General features: G+C 37.3%; 2 protein-coding genes across 2 annotated transcripts in view; one reads left to right on the top strand and one right to left on the bottom strand.

The window, feature by feature from the left end:
• The window catches only part of LOC111623011 (RYamide receptor-like), a 90752-nt gene that overhangs the window by 64455 nt on the left and 8543 nt on the right, over window positions 1-17754 (bottom strand). The gene's annotated exons all lie outside the window — the stretch shown is intronic.
• On the top strand, window positions 6788-17693 carry LOC111622806. Its single transcript, XM_023365231.1, has 4 exons — window positions 6788-6961; window positions 10964-11006; window positions 11421-11549; window positions 17556-17693. Exons 1-4 carry the CDS (start codon window positions 6906-6908, stop codon window positions 17691-17693), a joined length of 366 nt encoding a protein of 121 aa, XP_023220999.1. The 5' UTR covers window positions 6788-6905.

The raw sequence follows: 17754 nt of genomic DNA, 5'->3' as shown, positions 1-17754 counted from the left end.
AACAATGAGATGATAAAAGATTTTTAAATGAAATAAAAAGAAAATTAACAGTGTGTTAATTTGCATTTAACACTGGCATAAATAGTTGCCTTTAGAAACCTGCCCAATGCCCGGTTATTTCTAAGTTAAAACAATTCGAATCGAGATGCAATAAATTTACTTTAATTAAATGAATTTTTATTATAACGTAATGTAATTTCAATTCAATTAAAATGAGACTGTTTATATTAAATAAACACGGATTAGGACAGACGTCAACGTAGATAATTCGACGAATACGGACTAAAATTTATTATATTGACTATTAAACAAATGAGAAAGGAACGATATTTATCAGGTAAAAGTAATTGTTGCAAGTAAAATAATCTTTGAAATTTCATCAATTGGTTTATTGTGATTTATATAAACAAGCTAAGGACAGTCGTACTTAATCGACGGATAGATGTTAGTTACCTTAATGAATAAATCCGAGCGATTCTTATCACATTTAACACAGATTATCGATAATCAATAAGAGGTATTTGTTCTCTCGATACTCGCTTTAAAAGCTCGTTCTATCAATAATTAACTAGACGGAAATCGACCCTTCAGATGCGTTAATTCCATCCCCTAATCGTATCATTCGTATAACTTTTCTCGGTTTTCGTAGGTCTATGCCTCTTAGAAAACTTGCGTATGCAGTGTTTAGAATTTGAACACGAGTTCTGTATTACTTCCATTCTAAATAGTCAAGAGGTAGTTCTACAGAAATCGGGTAGAGTCACGACAGGTACGATTACGAAACGTAGTCGTTATTAAATGGAAGAGCTTCGATTTTGGAGAGAACGATCGAGATTGGAAACAGATAGACAGAAAGAGAGTGGGGGGAGATCCACAATCGTGACGTGTGACTCATCTGTTTAGCGACACGATCGATAAGCCGATATCTAACAGACAGCTGTTTTATTCCTCGACGTTTTTTCCCCCTCTCTATTTTTTAATAATAGGACATTTTCGACACCCGACTTCGATTTAGCGCTCTTCTCGGAGGATTCGTCGCACGATTAACCGGTAACCCCGCCGCGAAAGCGCCAAAAGTCACGTGAACAACGATCGATCGCCTTTTAATTATTTTCTCCCTTTTACGAGTAGTTACGGACAAAATATGTAGGAAGCGATCACTCGATCAACTATCTTTTTAACACACGACCTTCATTATCCCTCACCCCCTGAACCTTTAACCACCAAAATTTAGTAATATCAATTCCCCTAATAAACAAAATTTCTGAAATTTTCGACAAAAAACACGAGCTTTAAGCAGAGCGAAGAAAATCGTGTCACATACACACACTAACATCCATATATACAGGGAAAAAACACCCGAATTTTTTTTGCATTTGTCAACGTTTTAAGGTGTCGCGAGTCCAAAAATTGTAAAAATCTTAAGGGGAGGGGTCATTGTTTGACCGATAATTCGTTTGTATAAAGGATTTAATTGTCGGAAAATTCATCTGTTGCCAGCTTCTTGTCGTTCTTCCTTTCTTAAACGACTAAAAAAGTTTAAAGAAAGGTATTCTAATTCGATAAATCAACGAAATTTTCGAAGAGTCGGAGAGGATTCTCGTATAGAAAAGAGTTTTTCGACGTTCGTAATACACTACACTCGCTTATTACGTGACATTTCGGGCTAGGTACGGTCGAAGAACCGACGTGAGCTATCGAATACTCACGAAACTTCACGAGTTACGACTACTTTTATTAATAAAAGATGACACGGACGAAAAAATTAACCACTGGTAAAGGAAAGAAGTGTGCGAGACGACGACGAATCGCACGCCATCAGCAAAGTTCGAATCGAACGGGGTCGATAAACGAGGACCCCTCCACAGGTGCTCGGCCACCCTATCTTTCTCGAGAAATGTCGGTTTTCCCAGAGGAATTCGAAAACGAATTTCCGACCAAAGTGGGGGAATCAATTACGCTCGTATTCCCTAATCGATTTTTAGGGGTGCGGAGCGATCCAGACTGCAGTTAACCACTCTGTATAACGAAATTTTTCTTCCATTCCCAACGCATTACATAAAGTTACAATTTCACGTGAAGATAAAAGTAACGGAAAATGTCACTTCTAATGGTTTTAGAGCGATGGAGCGACGTCAGTCGCATCCTTTTAAAATAATAACAACTTACATTAAGTTATAATTCTGGAACTTTTTTTCAAAATAAGAGAGAAAGTTTTGCCTCATCTTTCGATATAAAATTAATACCAGTCGACCCCCCTATAATACTGTTGATTATTCCGTTTTATATGAATTCCATGTTGTACGAGTCACTTAGATTTTACAAATACGTGAGCCGTTCACAGCCCGGCACACGTATTTGTAAAATTCAAGTGACTCGTACAACATAGAATTCATATAAAACGGAAAAATCAACAGTGTTATAGGGGGGTCGACTATACATCAATATTAAGAGTGACATTTCAATTGACTGTTCAATTCGGGTATTCCACTCGTTAAAAGTAATATAAATTCTGTCTTTGATATTAAGTTAGAAGAGGAGGACGAAACTAAAACAATTGCGAAAAGTCGGATTATTATTATTATTTTTTATTCTTTCAAACAGTATCCAAATATATAATATAATAACGCGGTAGAAATGGTGCGAAAAACCATCTGTCGGAAGTATAAACGTGATTATTCTATTTATAAATAAAATATTTGTTTCGTGAGCGAAACCTCTAATATTAATAGTTCTTCGCGCGGTCAATAACAATGGAAAAATATTTCAGTAGCAACTAAATTTGGTAGATTTTGGTGGTAAAGAAAGTGTTAATTAAAAAAAAAAGAACTGCGAAAACATTGTCTGATGTTAATTCGCGTAACGTTCGCCAGATGGCAGAGGAGATGATTACATTCCCCCAGCATCCGGATTCGATTATTTTCCGCATCCCGATAATGTCTTCATTATCGAAAAAAAGGCTCGGATTTTTGTCGGTGGTGGTAAAGATGGAGCGGCGAAATTGGGGCCGAGGGGCGAGGAATCCGGGATGGAGAGGCGTTGGGAAGGAGCGCGGTCCGAGAGAGAGAGAGAGGCAACAGTTGAGGGGGAGGCGAAGTTGTCGGCGCCGACGGGAACGCGACCGACGGTTGGGAGAAGTTTCCGGGAAGCGAAGGCGAAATCGACGTCATCTGTCGTCTTCCCACCGCGATCGAAAGCCCGGCCGACCGGGTACAGCCCGATTCTCCGACAAACTGCTAACGTCTTTCTTCCCGATCTCTCCCTCCTCCTCTTCCTTCCTTTCCCTAAATAATTTTAATTGGGACCACCTCCGTCGAAAACGTCTCCTTCTACTTCTTCCGTCGGAAGAATTGTAAAGACCTATCCTTACTGTAATTTTGAAGGTGGGGTCGCGTTTCTAGGAACGTGTGCGGCGGTGGCAAAAAGAGTAATCGTCGGAGGAGCGAGAAGTACGTTCTCGTTCGCTTTTCATTTAGAGAGTAACTTAAGCTCGGTGCGGAGAAGAAAGAGGTAAACGAGTTAGACAAACAATCTTTCGCAGATTCGTGACGTTCGCAGCCTGCGTGATCGCATTCGGTGGAACGTGAGCGATGAGAATCTTCCATCTGCCGACCGAGAAGAATGCATAAACGGAGAAAACACTTTGGGACATCCCGAGATGCACGCTCTCTAAACTCGCACGCTTCGTCCTCTTCTAACTCGTTAAGGGAAAGAGACGAACCCGCGACAGATTCCATTCTCTTATCCCCATCTTAACCATAGTCTAAAGCATTCGTTAATGTTAAAATGCGTTTAGAAACTTACTGTGAGAAGTTTCTCGCGAATACATAGGATAAACAATTCCTTCCGATCCTTTGCATCGGAGGAATAATGAGGAGAATCCGTCTTCGTGTTCTAAGGATCGACGACTGGACATTAATTAACCGGAATCGAGGGACAAATTGGAATTTCGTATTTTGTGGAGATCACCGAACGATAAAGCGTATTTTCCGCTCGGAATCAAGGGAAGAAATATGGAGTTGGACGGAAACGACCGAGATCGATTGTCGTTCTTCCGACGCTACTCTCGTCTGGTTCTATCTTTCGATCTTCACGAGGGACGATCCGGAATAGATCCTTCATTAAGCCCCTTCCCAGTAATGTCCCTTATTAATAAACAATTAAGTATTTTTTGCAGTTTTTTTCGCCTTTGCAAAGTGCGTAGGAGTTCGAAATGTAACAATGCAAAATTTCTCTCGAAAGAACGATAATACTAGAGAAAATACCTTGACTAAATAAACTATAAATGTTCATCTATCGTCTATGTTTATTCTTTACGTTGTTCTGTTTTGATCCGTGCGTATACTTTATCAAGTGTTTCGTAAAAAATAGTGTTAATGGAAACATTATCGTAAATTGTTGAAAAATGTCAAAATAAAATTAAATTAAATGTTGAGACACAGAAGCAAGGCAAGTGGGAAGCACAAAAATTGTAGAGACGAATCAGACAAGAACGTTTTAGAAACGGTTAAAGCGTGGATAGTTTTAAAGAAGAATTTCCGGTCGAAGAGAAAGAGAATAGAAAAGAGAAGAGAGAAGCGACGATAGAAAAGATGCTGGAGGATATCAAAAAAGAAAAATGGAAAGTGCGAAAGATAGCCTCCATCGGAGAATCATCCGGTAGCATTAAGTAGAAAACCGATGCGGACGAAAGGAAGGAGGATGTACTGTACTGTACCGTACACTACCTCGGTTATCGTTCTCCTCTCCTCTTTCGAGGATTTGGCGCCAATTTCGCAGGGAAGGATTTACTCGGAGGACTTTCGAACGATTCGAAAGGAGAGAAAACGGTGAAAGGGAAAGCGAACGGGTGTCGGGGTTTCGTCGAAAGCTTCTTATCCGGAAAAGAAAACGAGAAAGGAACAACTAATTAGAACCCGACAAACAATTTGTACCGGGTACGAACACGTGGCACGGTTCACACCGAGGCTTATCCGGTCGATGCGGACCGAGTGGGCGACCGGCACCGATCCCGCCACCCAAATCGGTCACGTGATCTTCTACCTTTTCTCCAAGGAGCGTTTAACAGATTACGGCTTTCGACTCTCGTTCCCCTAAACAAACAATTCCAAAGACAATCGTAGAAGAACCAACTCCTATCGTATCAAAGATTTAATATTAAGTAACAACTTCCGGCGACACGTTTTCATTTATTATAAACAATATTTTGATATAATATATCATTTTAGAAACATTTCATCCGATAATTCCCTTTATTTAATTCTGGAAATTCGATAATTCCGTGGGTAAATGATTCCGGAGAAGGGAGGATTAATAAGAAGAAAAGAGTAATATAAAGTGAAAAATTTGCATAATAAAATTCAAATTCGATTCTTTTTGTGTGTGTATGTGTGTGTGTGTGTGTGAAAATAAAAGACGAATCGATAGTAATCGATTATGTAAGCATCGATACTTTGATGTACGGTACGTATATTTAATTTCGTAGGGAGAGACATGGTTACGACAGGTTATTTTAGAAAGAATTCTATCTATATCGATATCGATATCGGCGCTCGATCGTCCGAAAGTACTTAACGATCGACACAAAATATGTATATAAGAGGTTAAAACGATCAATAAGTTAGTCGTTATAATATTTTTCGGATCAACTCTAAAAACGGGGAGGACGAGATCGTTTTTAGAAGATGATCGAGATTCCTCTTGTTTTTATACACGTGTATTTATCTCCGATGTTTTCCTCTCGTTGGAGCTATATATATATTTTTTTTCAATAGTTGTAGAAGTCGTTACGAGTATTTGATCGGGGAATGTTATTAAACTTAAAGACGAGGACGTCGAATGCGTTATCTCAACCAGATCGATGCTGGCAATCTATTTTACACGATATTCGACGGATATTCTATCGTTTTTATCATTTCCTCCACACTTTTACCTATATTATATTTCAAAAAGTTGCTTTGTATTGGTTCAGTAAAGCATTCTACGTCTTGTTTTTTATAATACTTTACGTTATCTCGTAGCGCTTCTAAATACCGTTATCTATCTTCAATTGGAGTACGGATGACTGGGGAGTGAAATAACTATTCTAGAAATTATTTTAAAAAGTACGAGAGGAGAGTTTAAAGATACTTCCACGTTTTTTCTCTCGTCTAAAGTCGGTATTTATAAGAAATCGAAACGGCAATTTTAACTACTTTCTTTCTTTCGCCGGATTACCGAATTGTTTCCACTGTCGATCTCGTTAATTTTAATTCAAATCTAATCGATAATTCGGCGCTCCATCGACATTCCGTTTACAAACAACAACATTATTTACGGGATTCTATCATTTTCTGCGATGCCACTACCGTTCGTTCTTAAAAACACGTCGTACGACACGTTCTCTATTTGTACTGAGTATTTACAGGAGAACTTCTTACGTAAATGTTCGAGTGAAACCGGATGTGGGGGAACCGCGTGGTTTAAGTAGGGGAAGAGGAAAGGAACCGCGATGGCAATCGTCTTTCGGTAGAAAGACTGGATCGGAACAAAAAAGGAAAGCGAAAAAGAGAATTGTCTCCACCCCGGTGGACGAAGGTCCGTGGAAAATTCCCGTCACTCGGCGGACAGCTGAGTGAGGAAAGGGGTCCGAGCCCCAGACCCCGGAAGGGGGCGCCGGGGCCGCCTGGCCGGCCCGGACGGCCCGGGCCGGAGACGGAATTACGAATCGAACCGCGTATCGGAGCCGTGACGTCAGTCCGTGGGAAAGGCGAAAGCTGGCGATTCCGGGACTTTAACGATTTCTCCCGCGTGTTTTCCGTTCGTGCCGCGGGGTCCGGACGTCCTCGCGCCAGTCCGTGCCCGGGTCCGACACGCGCTCGAACGGCAGGAGCCCGCTCCTCCGGCAGATAGGGTCGGCCAGCGCCATGAGCGAGTTCCGGGCTCCCTTCCACTCGGCTCTGGACCGCGTCCTCGACCGCAGGTAAGCTCCCTCTTCGGATGCCGCGCGCTTTAAAAACCCGACCCGGCCGTCTATTAATTAGCGGCCGGCGCGATCGATGACCCTTCGTCCTCGTCGGAGGGAAATCGATTCTACCGGAAAGACGATACGCGCGCGCCCCTTTTCTCCCTCTTTTCGCGCTTCCGGCCCGCTCTTTCTTTCCGTCGCCGTCGGGTGGCGCCGTCGCTCCTCCGCGCCGCGTAAAGAAAATCTCCTTCCGGACGGAAGTCGTCGGGCCAGGTGCCTAGCGCCAGAGGTTGAGTTCGGCCCCTTCCGTACGCCGTTCCCTTCCCATCTTACTCCCGGCCGCATCGTAATTGCGCGTGCGGCGCGCGCACGGTTGCGGAATCTCCGACGAAGATGCGGAACTGTCCATACGAGAAACTCGGAAGAAATCATTTTCTCTATCCTAAAAGGCGGAAGAAAACGGTACTGAGGATTCGCTCTTCCTCTCCATCGGAGAATTAACCTAAAATAAAACCGGCGAAGAGAAAGGAGTGTTGACGAAGATCCAAAATCTGGTCGTTCTCTTCCGTTTCCGGCGATCGATGATCGGTTGAGAGGGGTGGCGAAAAATCCGGGATTAGAAAGTCGCACCCCGATTAGGCTTACGGAAAACAAATCTGGATTTTGTCTCGATAATTTCCGTTTTCGACACTCTCTCTCCATCTGTAAGAATAAAATTCCCGTTTTGGAGAACCTCCGACCTCCCGAAACTTCGCTTCACTTTAATTAATATCGGACGAATATATAATTTGTTTCTGTCGAAAGACACTCTTCCGGTTGAAATTATTTCAATTCTTTAAAGCATTCTCTTTCCGTCGTTACTTTTACGTTTCCATTTAACTTTACACGTAGTTTATAATAGCCACGTTTACATTCGATCTACTCCTCATCACTTCGATTATATCTCTTCCTTTTATAAGTATTAATTATTCTATATATGTAAAGTTAAGATTCTTTCTTCTCCTTTCGAATTACACTCTGTAGCATCCTAAACTCTGATCTTTCTTCCTTACTATGAGACGTTACGTAAAAAGTAAGGCTATAACTTTATCTAAATACTCGTCGTTATAGTAAACACCCGATATTTTGAACCGTCGTAGTGTGTCGAAGTGTATCGTCTTCGTCTCTGTACCCCCAACAAAATGTATTCTTTCAAAAATTGCGTTTTAAGTCGGAGGAGCGAGGAGCGTGAGAATGATCCAGATCGCGTTAATCGCTCTACGACGTTCGAATGTCTCGTTAAAAAGATAGTCGATGGCGAATAACTACTTTCGAAAGCTTCCAGTTTTCACCTCGAGAACGGGAAACGAATTATTTCCGGTGTAAATCGATTAAAAACCAACCTTAGATCCTATCGAAAACAAACATTCCTAATCGGATGAAAGGTGAGGCCGCATGTTTTTTTTTTTTTTCGAAACGATTTACGTTGGTGGTAAAAAACATCGGAATTCCTCGAGTATAATGACACATAACAATCGAATGTAAAAGGTATTATGTCGAATACACTATAAAACAGTTACAGAACGTTTTATATCCCACTTCGACACCTTTCGAACAGTTAACGTTAACGTGTTGTTATTTCCAGCGATAACATTCGAAGGTTATTACGACGAAATTTTAGGAGATGAACCGATCCGGAATTGCCACCATAGATTCTTCTACGCCAACAAATATCGATTTATTTACGTGTAATTCGAAAATATTTACCGGAAATAATTTAGTTTCTTGTAGATTTTTGTTCCGGATTCTAGCAAATGCTTTATTCTACGAGATATTCGGGTAGTTAATACCGCATCTTTGATCTAGACGACAAGCTTATATATCTTAAAGCCCTATCGAACTTAACCAGAATTTTCTTCTTCCCTATTTAATTTTTTTCAAATACATAATTACCTTCAAAACTTATTGAGGAAAAACTAATGGAAAGGAGAACGTGGTACTCATAAGAAAGAATGAAATAGAAGTGAATAATTATCCTAACACCGAGACATTTTCGTGAGTTTTTGAAGACCAGTCGACAGTAACTTTTCCCCCCCTGTAATTGCTCTTTTTAAGACGTTTCGCGACGTTTCTGGGAACGTTAAATCCAGTCGCAGGTTTTCTGGCAAGAAATTTGTTTTCTTTCGATTCTCCTCGATAGGAAAAGTATTCTTTTCTTATCGAAAGAAAGGTCTCGACGTAATTTCTTTGTTTCTAGCAACCGAGTAATGATAATCAGACACGAAAACTCGCGAATATATCGTAATGGTGGCTGATTATTCTTTCCCATACGTATTTACATGTTAAATTAGTAGAGAATTAAATTATTTCTTGATATTCCACTAAAATAATCTGCATGATATTAACATTTTTATACATTATAATCACTTCAGAAGTATGCTAATGATATTTAATTAATAAAATTTTATATTTTAATCGTTCTTGTCCGAATCTTTTCCACACAAATACTCGACTAATCATAATAGAAATTGTACAGGATAAACAAATATAAGTACAAAATACTGGCTACTGACATATTTAATATTAATACTTTGATAATATTTGTCAAATTCGAGATATAAATAAATAGAAAAATGACACAAATTGAGAGTGTTTATAGTAACAAAAGAGAAACTATCATTTGAAATAAAGAAACACGGCGAAAGATTGATGTTGCAAAATATCTCGATCAACACCGATGTTGTATCTGATGCGTAAAGATAAAAAAAAATATATTCACTTTGAAATATCGACTTTATCTCGACGTGAACAAATGGAAAGAAAATAAACATTTTACTAAAAGTGAGCTTTACGCATCATTCAAATTTTCTAATTAAGTGCACTTGAACTATTGTAGATAGGAAATACAGAGAATTAGAACAATACAATAAATTCGTATCTATAGAATAAAGCTTTTAACACTACAAAACCTACACATCTTACAGGGAAGTTGCAATCGGCTTGTTAGATAAGTTTAATTAAGAAACAGAAGAATCATTGAATATTCCTTTGTTTTTTTTAATATATAGTCCTATATTTTATAATAGATCCGATTTGTATTCTATGTAACAGGAGACGAAGGCGTTTCTCGTCCGAAACTTCGATATTCGATCTTTGTATTTCTTACAAGAGAGAAAGTCTTTTTCTTTATGCTATAGATAAACTCCGTTGTACACCCATTCATTAAGCACGGCAACCGCGGATGAATGTTCTTTTTATTGATTTTTAGAGTTTTATTTATTTAAGTATTGCTAAAAACAACCAATAAAGATTATTATACTTCTACCGCACACAATAATTGATACGTGCGCTTAGATACAAGAACATATACTTTATATGGCCGTGTTTTATTTTCACGGCAAATAATGCCTTTCACATAGAAAATATCCCAATTAAATAAACCTAAAAGATGAATAATAAAGTAGCAAACATACAAAATAAAATACAGATAAATAGATAACGTGTCGAGAGATCCTTTAATTTGTATTTGGAGTGTTGGTTTGTTGGAGGACTTCTTTCGACGTGGACGTTTCTTTCTTAAATCCTTCTTATCTTAAAGATTATTTCAAGTTATTTTTCGATCAGTCGAGTGTTTTTTCCTATTTCTTGAGACCTTTTCCTTCCGGAATTTTGTAGAAACCGTACAGGCTCCACGTGAAAGTTTGGAAGGTACACGACACTCAGACACTCGCCCTTCAAGTGGCCATCCCCTGTACAACTGGTAAATTAGAGGGGAAGAGGCATTTTCGGGAGCGAATGGGTGAGCGAGTGCGGAACGTCACGAACGGAGATAATCCATCGTTTCCGGCCAGAAACAAAAATATTCCTTTGCTCTAATAGTGTCACGAGGGTGAGGGAATGGTAATAGAGGGGAAGAAGGAGCCGATCTTAAGAATACATTAGCGAAAGAAGGAAATAGTTTGTGTACAAATCGCGAAGGACTGGAGCGTGCATAAAAAATGCAGATGCGGAAAGTAATTCTGCTTTTGTTTTTTCCAGGTTTCCGGAATCGTTGAGAGCGGCCGGAGAACGAAGATCGAGGGTAAGTGAAGCGTTGGAGGAAAATAAGGCGCGCGGCACGCTACGCCGATGCTCCTTTCGCGTGCACTTTTCGTGATTAACTCGATTTTTTATCGTTCCTTCGAATCGAAAGATCATTAAATCGAAAGTTCGACCCGGTTAGGCGCTATTCGGACCTTAAATGATCTTTATTCCGAGAAGAGGACGTTACGTTCCTCTCGTAAACTACGACGTCTCTTCCAAGTTACGAAAATTAGACACCGAAACTACGTTTATAACAGAATTCGAAAAGGATAGATCCAATGGTACGAGCGACACTCACTCGGATACTTACTTATCTGCGGTTAAACATCCGAAAGTAGAAGAGATGTGGAAGAAAAATCCCTTAAATGAAGGATTTAACGACTTAATAATGTTAATAATGTTTGTTTGACAGGAGAGAGGAAAGCCGGTCAACGGGAGCCAGTCGCCTCGCATAAGGACCAACGACGCCTACGTCCGCGAATCGGAAAGTAATTCGCTCACCATGGCTTTGATCGGTTGTCTGCCGGACAACGTACAACAGGTGAGTCTTTGACCTTTCTCTATCGCGCGGTGGTTGAGTACCGTCTGTCGATCGCGTCTATAATTTCGTTCGCAGGGGACACACACTTTCCGATAAAATCCATCGATTGTCGGCTTTCCGCCACTCGTCCATCTGTCACGGGTTTTCCCTCCGCCCACCTAATTCGAGTTTCCCTCCATTAGCGCTCGTCAGACGTCGATTGTCCCAAACTAGACAAAAAGTATCTTGACCGGGAGCTGCTTTCTATTTGTTCAAATGCACACACTACTACTGTATTAAATAGTAGTTTAGTAGTGATGTGACGGGATGAACCCCTCGAGTGTTTCTTTGTATCTTTTGACCTACCTCTTTATTGTTCGTCATTGTACTTTTGGCCTTTGTAATCGGCCATTTATCGTCTACGATAGTATTACGCTAAATAAACTAAATTAAATTACCTTCTCAATATTAATAAATACGCTTTAAAATTAAACCAACAACACTAAAAAATAGACTGATTTTTGTAAATTTCGAGTATTGTAATTTAAGCGAAATCGCTCGAGCCATTTTCTTCTCCCTTTCTACAGGCATCTTCCTAAGAAAAAGAAAATAACCAGCAGCAGCAGCAGCAGCTGTCAGACCGCATTTATGAGCGGCGAATTTCCAATTCTACTTAAAATAAAATGATAAATTTCATAAACTCGATGAGAAAGTCATGTGGTTTCGGAAAATATTTTTAAAACGATTTATATATAAGTTACTTCAGCAAAAAGCGTGTCGAAATGTTGTTTGCTGACGATCTCCAGTACACACTATCTTCTATTGTTACCGTCCGGGGAGGGGGGGATAAAGTTAACCCATACGAAAGATTACGATAGTCTTGTTGACAATTCTTTTTATTATTTTAGTTGTCACGATACTTGACGTTAGTCTCCAAGTATTTTTATTCTGCTTCAATTGTTCTGAAGCATATTTGAATACGTATTAATAGAATATAAAATACACATTGATACGATGAAAAGCTCTTTAACAGCTCTTTCGTAAGTGTAAAGTAAAATGCATAAAGTAACGAGTAGAAAATAGAGGGTAATTTTAATATAAATAGAAGCAAAAGGGATTAAAAGCGAAACGGGATCGAAAGAATTGTATAAAGTTAATAGGAATAAATACATCAAAGATTAAGTATACTGTATACGATATTAGAAGAATATGAGAAGAAGGGAGCTTAATCTGGAAATTTTCCACATTAATAGTTTAAGTAATAAAGACTGAACGTTATCTAGAAAAGACAGTCGCTGAATATTATACATAGAAAAGCTTTCTTCTGCGTGAATGCTGGCAAAATGTCACATCGATAGACAATAGAGGAATACAGAGCTCTAACGTGGAGTCGAAAGATTGAAAAAAACAACAGAAACGACAGTTTTATTGCGATTGGCTATAAAAATCCGGTAAAAATATAAGAGGACTTAAAAAAAATAGCTTAAGTCTGACTATTTTTATTTAAAACAATTTAGTCTATATTATTATTCGAATAGTCGATAAGATGATTTCTATATAAATCAAATGGCTCAATAGTAAAGAATTTCTTCCGTCTTTTATATGTATACTTATAAAGGCCTATTTTTCTTTCTATTAAAAGTCAAATACGGTTTAAAATTTAATTACAAACAATTAACTGTAAAAGATAAACGACACCCAATATTATATCTTCGAACCGTGTGAGACCATAGGAAGGGGTCCGTAAAGGAAAAGGCTAAGGAAAAAAAAAAATCAAATCTCGGGAGCGGCACTTTCCTCCTCTCCTGAGATTTGCTTTAATCTTTTTTATTTATTTTTGATTTTGAAAATAAAACTTTCATAAAGGGAAGTATTTTTTTAAGATCAAATTTATTTTACTTTATACTAAAGTAACTTCGAGATAGGCCCTCTACTTTCACCTTTAAGTCATATGCACGAGATGTATTATTCATAAGAGTCCACTATTTACAATGTAGTTCTTGTTTCTTCTCCTGTTTCGTCGTATATTTATTATTGACTTTTAGAAAAAATATACGAAGATAATGTAAGCAGAATTATAGAATTAAATGAAACGATTGATAGATGAATTAATTAATTAAAATTAGATGATTGTAGTAAATCAATTCATTGGTTAATTAATGTAAATCGTTAATTTTATCCCTCCCGAGACCGAATCCTGATACACTCTTGCTTGGAATAAATAACGTTCCAGTGTACTGTACATGAATTTCACAACATGTTTTATAGATAAATATACTGTATATAGCTTATATTTAATTATAAAATACATTTAAGTATTTCAATATTTTTTTTTTTTTAATGAAACGGAATGCTTCGATAAAAACAAATTGATTCAAACGCTTCGTTGGTGTGTCGCTTCCAAGTTTTCTCAGTAAAATCTCTCAAAATAACTGAATCGTAATAACGAAAATGAAAAATAATAAATCAATTTAAGATAAAGTGATTTGTAAAACGAAATTTTCTAATTCACAAAATAGAAATTCTTTCATCCAGTTCATCCCTCGTCTATTTTCCAAAGAGAATAATTGTGAAAATTGCGCTCTCAAGTAAAAAAAGTGAAAATCGAGTTGCTTAACTTTCCCGGTAGCAAGTAAAACTGCGTGTGTGGCTTCATTTTGAGGGTAGGGGTAGGTTTTATATATATATGTATGTATATAAAGAGTGTAGTAGTGTCGAGAATACTCGTACATAGATCTAAACTAAATTTATAATATAATATTCCACCTTTTGCCTGTGATATTAATTAGATTAATTATTTAAACTTTATCTAAGAAGTATTTTGTTAAAAATCAGAAAGCGTCTGATGGAATGTCGAATATATAGTTTAATCTGGAAAAGAGATTATGTACACTAGAGAAGTATTCAAATAACAACCCTTAATTGACTTCGATCGATTCGGGATTACTCCTTTAAATCAATTCGATTCGGAGAGATCCGTTTATACTAGGTGTTCTATCTTCCTCAATAATAGTTTTACTTGAAATTTAAATCTTTAATAGAGAAGATATAACAACGGATGATTAACATAATTAACTTATAGTACAATGAAATAAGCGAGAATATATTTATAATATAGAGTAGGTTAACGATTGATTTACTCTATACAACACGGAATTGATGGCTAAATGTATCTTCTTTCTAAAAAATTCAGTTATTTGGGGTCTAATATATAAACTACTTTTGATAATTTTGTTATACCAGTCGACCCCCCTATAACACTGTTGATTATTCCGTTTTATATGAATTCCATGTTGTACGAGTCACTTAGATTTTACAAATAAGTGTGCCGGGCTGTGAACGGCTCACGTATTTGTAAAATCTAAGTGACTCGTACAACATAGAATTCATATAAAATGGAATAATCAACAGTGTTATAAGGGGGTCGACTTGTATAAATAAAAGTAAATAGTTCACTCTTCTTGATTTTATTCCCATACAAATGTAATTTTATTATTTACATTTAATTAAGATCTAATTGAATACAGTCGACCCCCCTATAATTACGGTCCCTATAGTTACGATTCCTATAAAACTACGAAAAAATTGCTACCGGTATCCGTAAAAAATAGTAAAAGTTCCCTATAAACACCTCAAACGTCATCGGGAAGCCGAACTACTTTCCCGCCGTCCGTAGCGCCACGCTACGGAGATTTTTACGCTAACTATCGTCTGTCAGTATGTAAATTAGATACCGTAAGTCTAATACAGTACTGTAATTTTATACATTTCTTGTGAAAGAAACATTTCTTATTCAACGGCGATTAAAATTATTTATATTAATGATGTCTCCGAAGTTCTACGAAGTTTTCACAGAAAAATAAGTTGTTAGAAATCGGCCGCTCTTTGCTGAGCTGTTCCGCGACGAAAACAATGTTGAGCAATGGCAATGTCGAATGGCGACACTCGGTAAGTAATCCTACAATTTTTTGTTTATAGCGTAGTTTATACGGATTATTTCCAAAAAATATATACGTATTTTGGAAATGTTGAGTCGGATTAGTCTAGAATCAATTAATTTTATGGAAGAAAATCTTTCAAACAGCCGTAGTCCGTAAACTTTACACGTGTCGGGTTGTGATTGGAAGGATTCGTAAGAAAGCGGATTCCTAGAGAATGGAACGTATCTCTATCTTATAGGGGGGTCGACTGTATATGTTACGTAATTTAAGATTTTCAGTCTAATTAGTTGTTAATAAAAATTACTTAATATATTTTATTTTATATTATTTTGGAATATTATCAATGTGACATTATTTAAGGAGAAAAACAATTAACGAATAGCGAATGTGACGAAACACAATCACCAAACTACTACTAAACAGGAGAAAATGAAATAAGCAATCAAATTTTGAGGCGCTTTATTAGGTAAATTGCAAATACGAATGAATAGATTTATCCGTATAATTTTAGGATTAAAATATGGTGAGAATATCTCTCAACATTACAACTCATTTCAAATTAATAATACTGTATATTGAGTTGGATAAATTGAAATATTGTATGTAAAATGTGTGCTGCTTTTTCCTTTAAGCTCATACATTTTTAAAGTAACGATCCTTCTAGTAAAGCCTTTGTTTATATACAAAATATTCTGATAGGTCTATATTAAAAAAAAGTCTGTTAGAAAATATATCAATTTGTTTTATCAAATGTCAAAAAAATAAGCGAAATTATTGCAGAATAGAATTACGATTATATACTGTACGAGTATATCGTATCGATAATTATTGTATCAACAATGGTGATGATATCACCGATATAAATACTGTATCCTCTTTTTTTGTGGTTAGTATTATGATTTTTTATTTTGAACGAAGTGTTTATCATACTACAGACCGGTACAATATATGTTTTCTAACACTTCTCTATACCTTTATTTTAGCTTTTAAAATTTATATTCTTACTCTCCAGGACATCAATTTTAGCGAACTATTAAGCATTTTCCTTTCATAGATTCTTCGTTTAATTTCTATTAATTTTATACTGTGTACGAAGAAGCGCCAGAAAGTATCATGAATGTTTTTGTAAGAATCTGGTATTTTCCATAACGCTGCTAAATACAAAGATAGTTGCGCTCCTAAATACAAGGATAGCTGCTCTGATACACGCGAAAGCGTGTATCAGAGCAACTATCCTTGTATTTAGGAGCGCAACTATCCTTGTATTTAGGAGCGCAACTATCCTTGTATTTAGGAGCGCAACTATCCTTGTAAAATTGTACTTTATACAATATTTTGATCAGTAAATCGTTGCATATTTATAAAGATACAGTTTAACCGAGCCCTTTCCTAATTTATAGTTAAGAAAGGCCATTTATCCTAGAAGAGCAAAGCTTAGTAATACATTTTCTGTAGGTTGAAAGAGAACGTATCCATCACAAACTCTCAAATTTCAGTTATTTGTTTGTTTATTATAAGTAATGCGAATCTAAAGCAATCTTTAAATTAAAGAAAAAACGTTCAGCAATTCACCTCATTGTCTCTTCATACTAACGCGATTTAAATCGAAAGATGAAACAATTAAGTTACACATAATTTTATACCAGAGCAACGGAAAAATATGCTGGCGATGACAACCAAACCTTCGAATTCTCATCTTTCCCGCCACTACGATAACGATTTAAAGCGGGGCCAATTTTCGACTCCGTCAACATCGTTAGGTTAGCTTTTTAGAAACGATCCGGCCAACTGCCGACTTTCCCACGACTCGGCGCAACTATATCCGAAATACAATTAGACTTTCCTCGATCGGTATTTTCTCCTTTTATACTTCTCTTCCCGTTTTAAAACGACGTTTCTATTAACTCTAACACTAATTTTCGTCTCGATACGACGACTTCCCATCCGATCGCGATCTAAGAAATAAGCGAACAGACACCGCCATAACAATACTATATTGTTTTATCAACTCGGCATTACCTCAGATTGTGTTACTCATTTTAATGTCTCTTTTTACAATACGCTGTTTTATTTCTTCCTCCGATAGGCAATCAAGAGTTTCTCCATTCGTCCCGGTAAACAGCACATCACCTTCGCCTTTCCCTTTATGGAAGAAGCCATCCGAGGTTTCTGCGACAATCGCCAGACGACGGATATNGAAAGTAGTAAACCGATGGTAAATTGATAAAATTCCGACAAATCTTCATCTTTTCCAAAGTGTTTGGATTCCACTTACCTACTTACAA

This window comes from Centruroides sculpturatus, unplaced genomic scaffold, assembly GCF_000671375.1.
Source record: "Centruroides sculpturatus isolate CEXI.00-Female unplaced genomic scaffold, Cexi_2.0 scaffold39, whole genome shotgun sequence".
NCBI classification, from domain to species: domain Eukaryota; kingdom Metazoa; phylum Arthropoda; class Arachnida; order Scorpiones; family Buthidae; genus Centruroides; species Centruroides sculpturatus.
The sequence above is the reverse complement of the archived record's forward strand: the minus strand, read 5'-3'. Positions and strand labels throughout refer to the sequence as shown.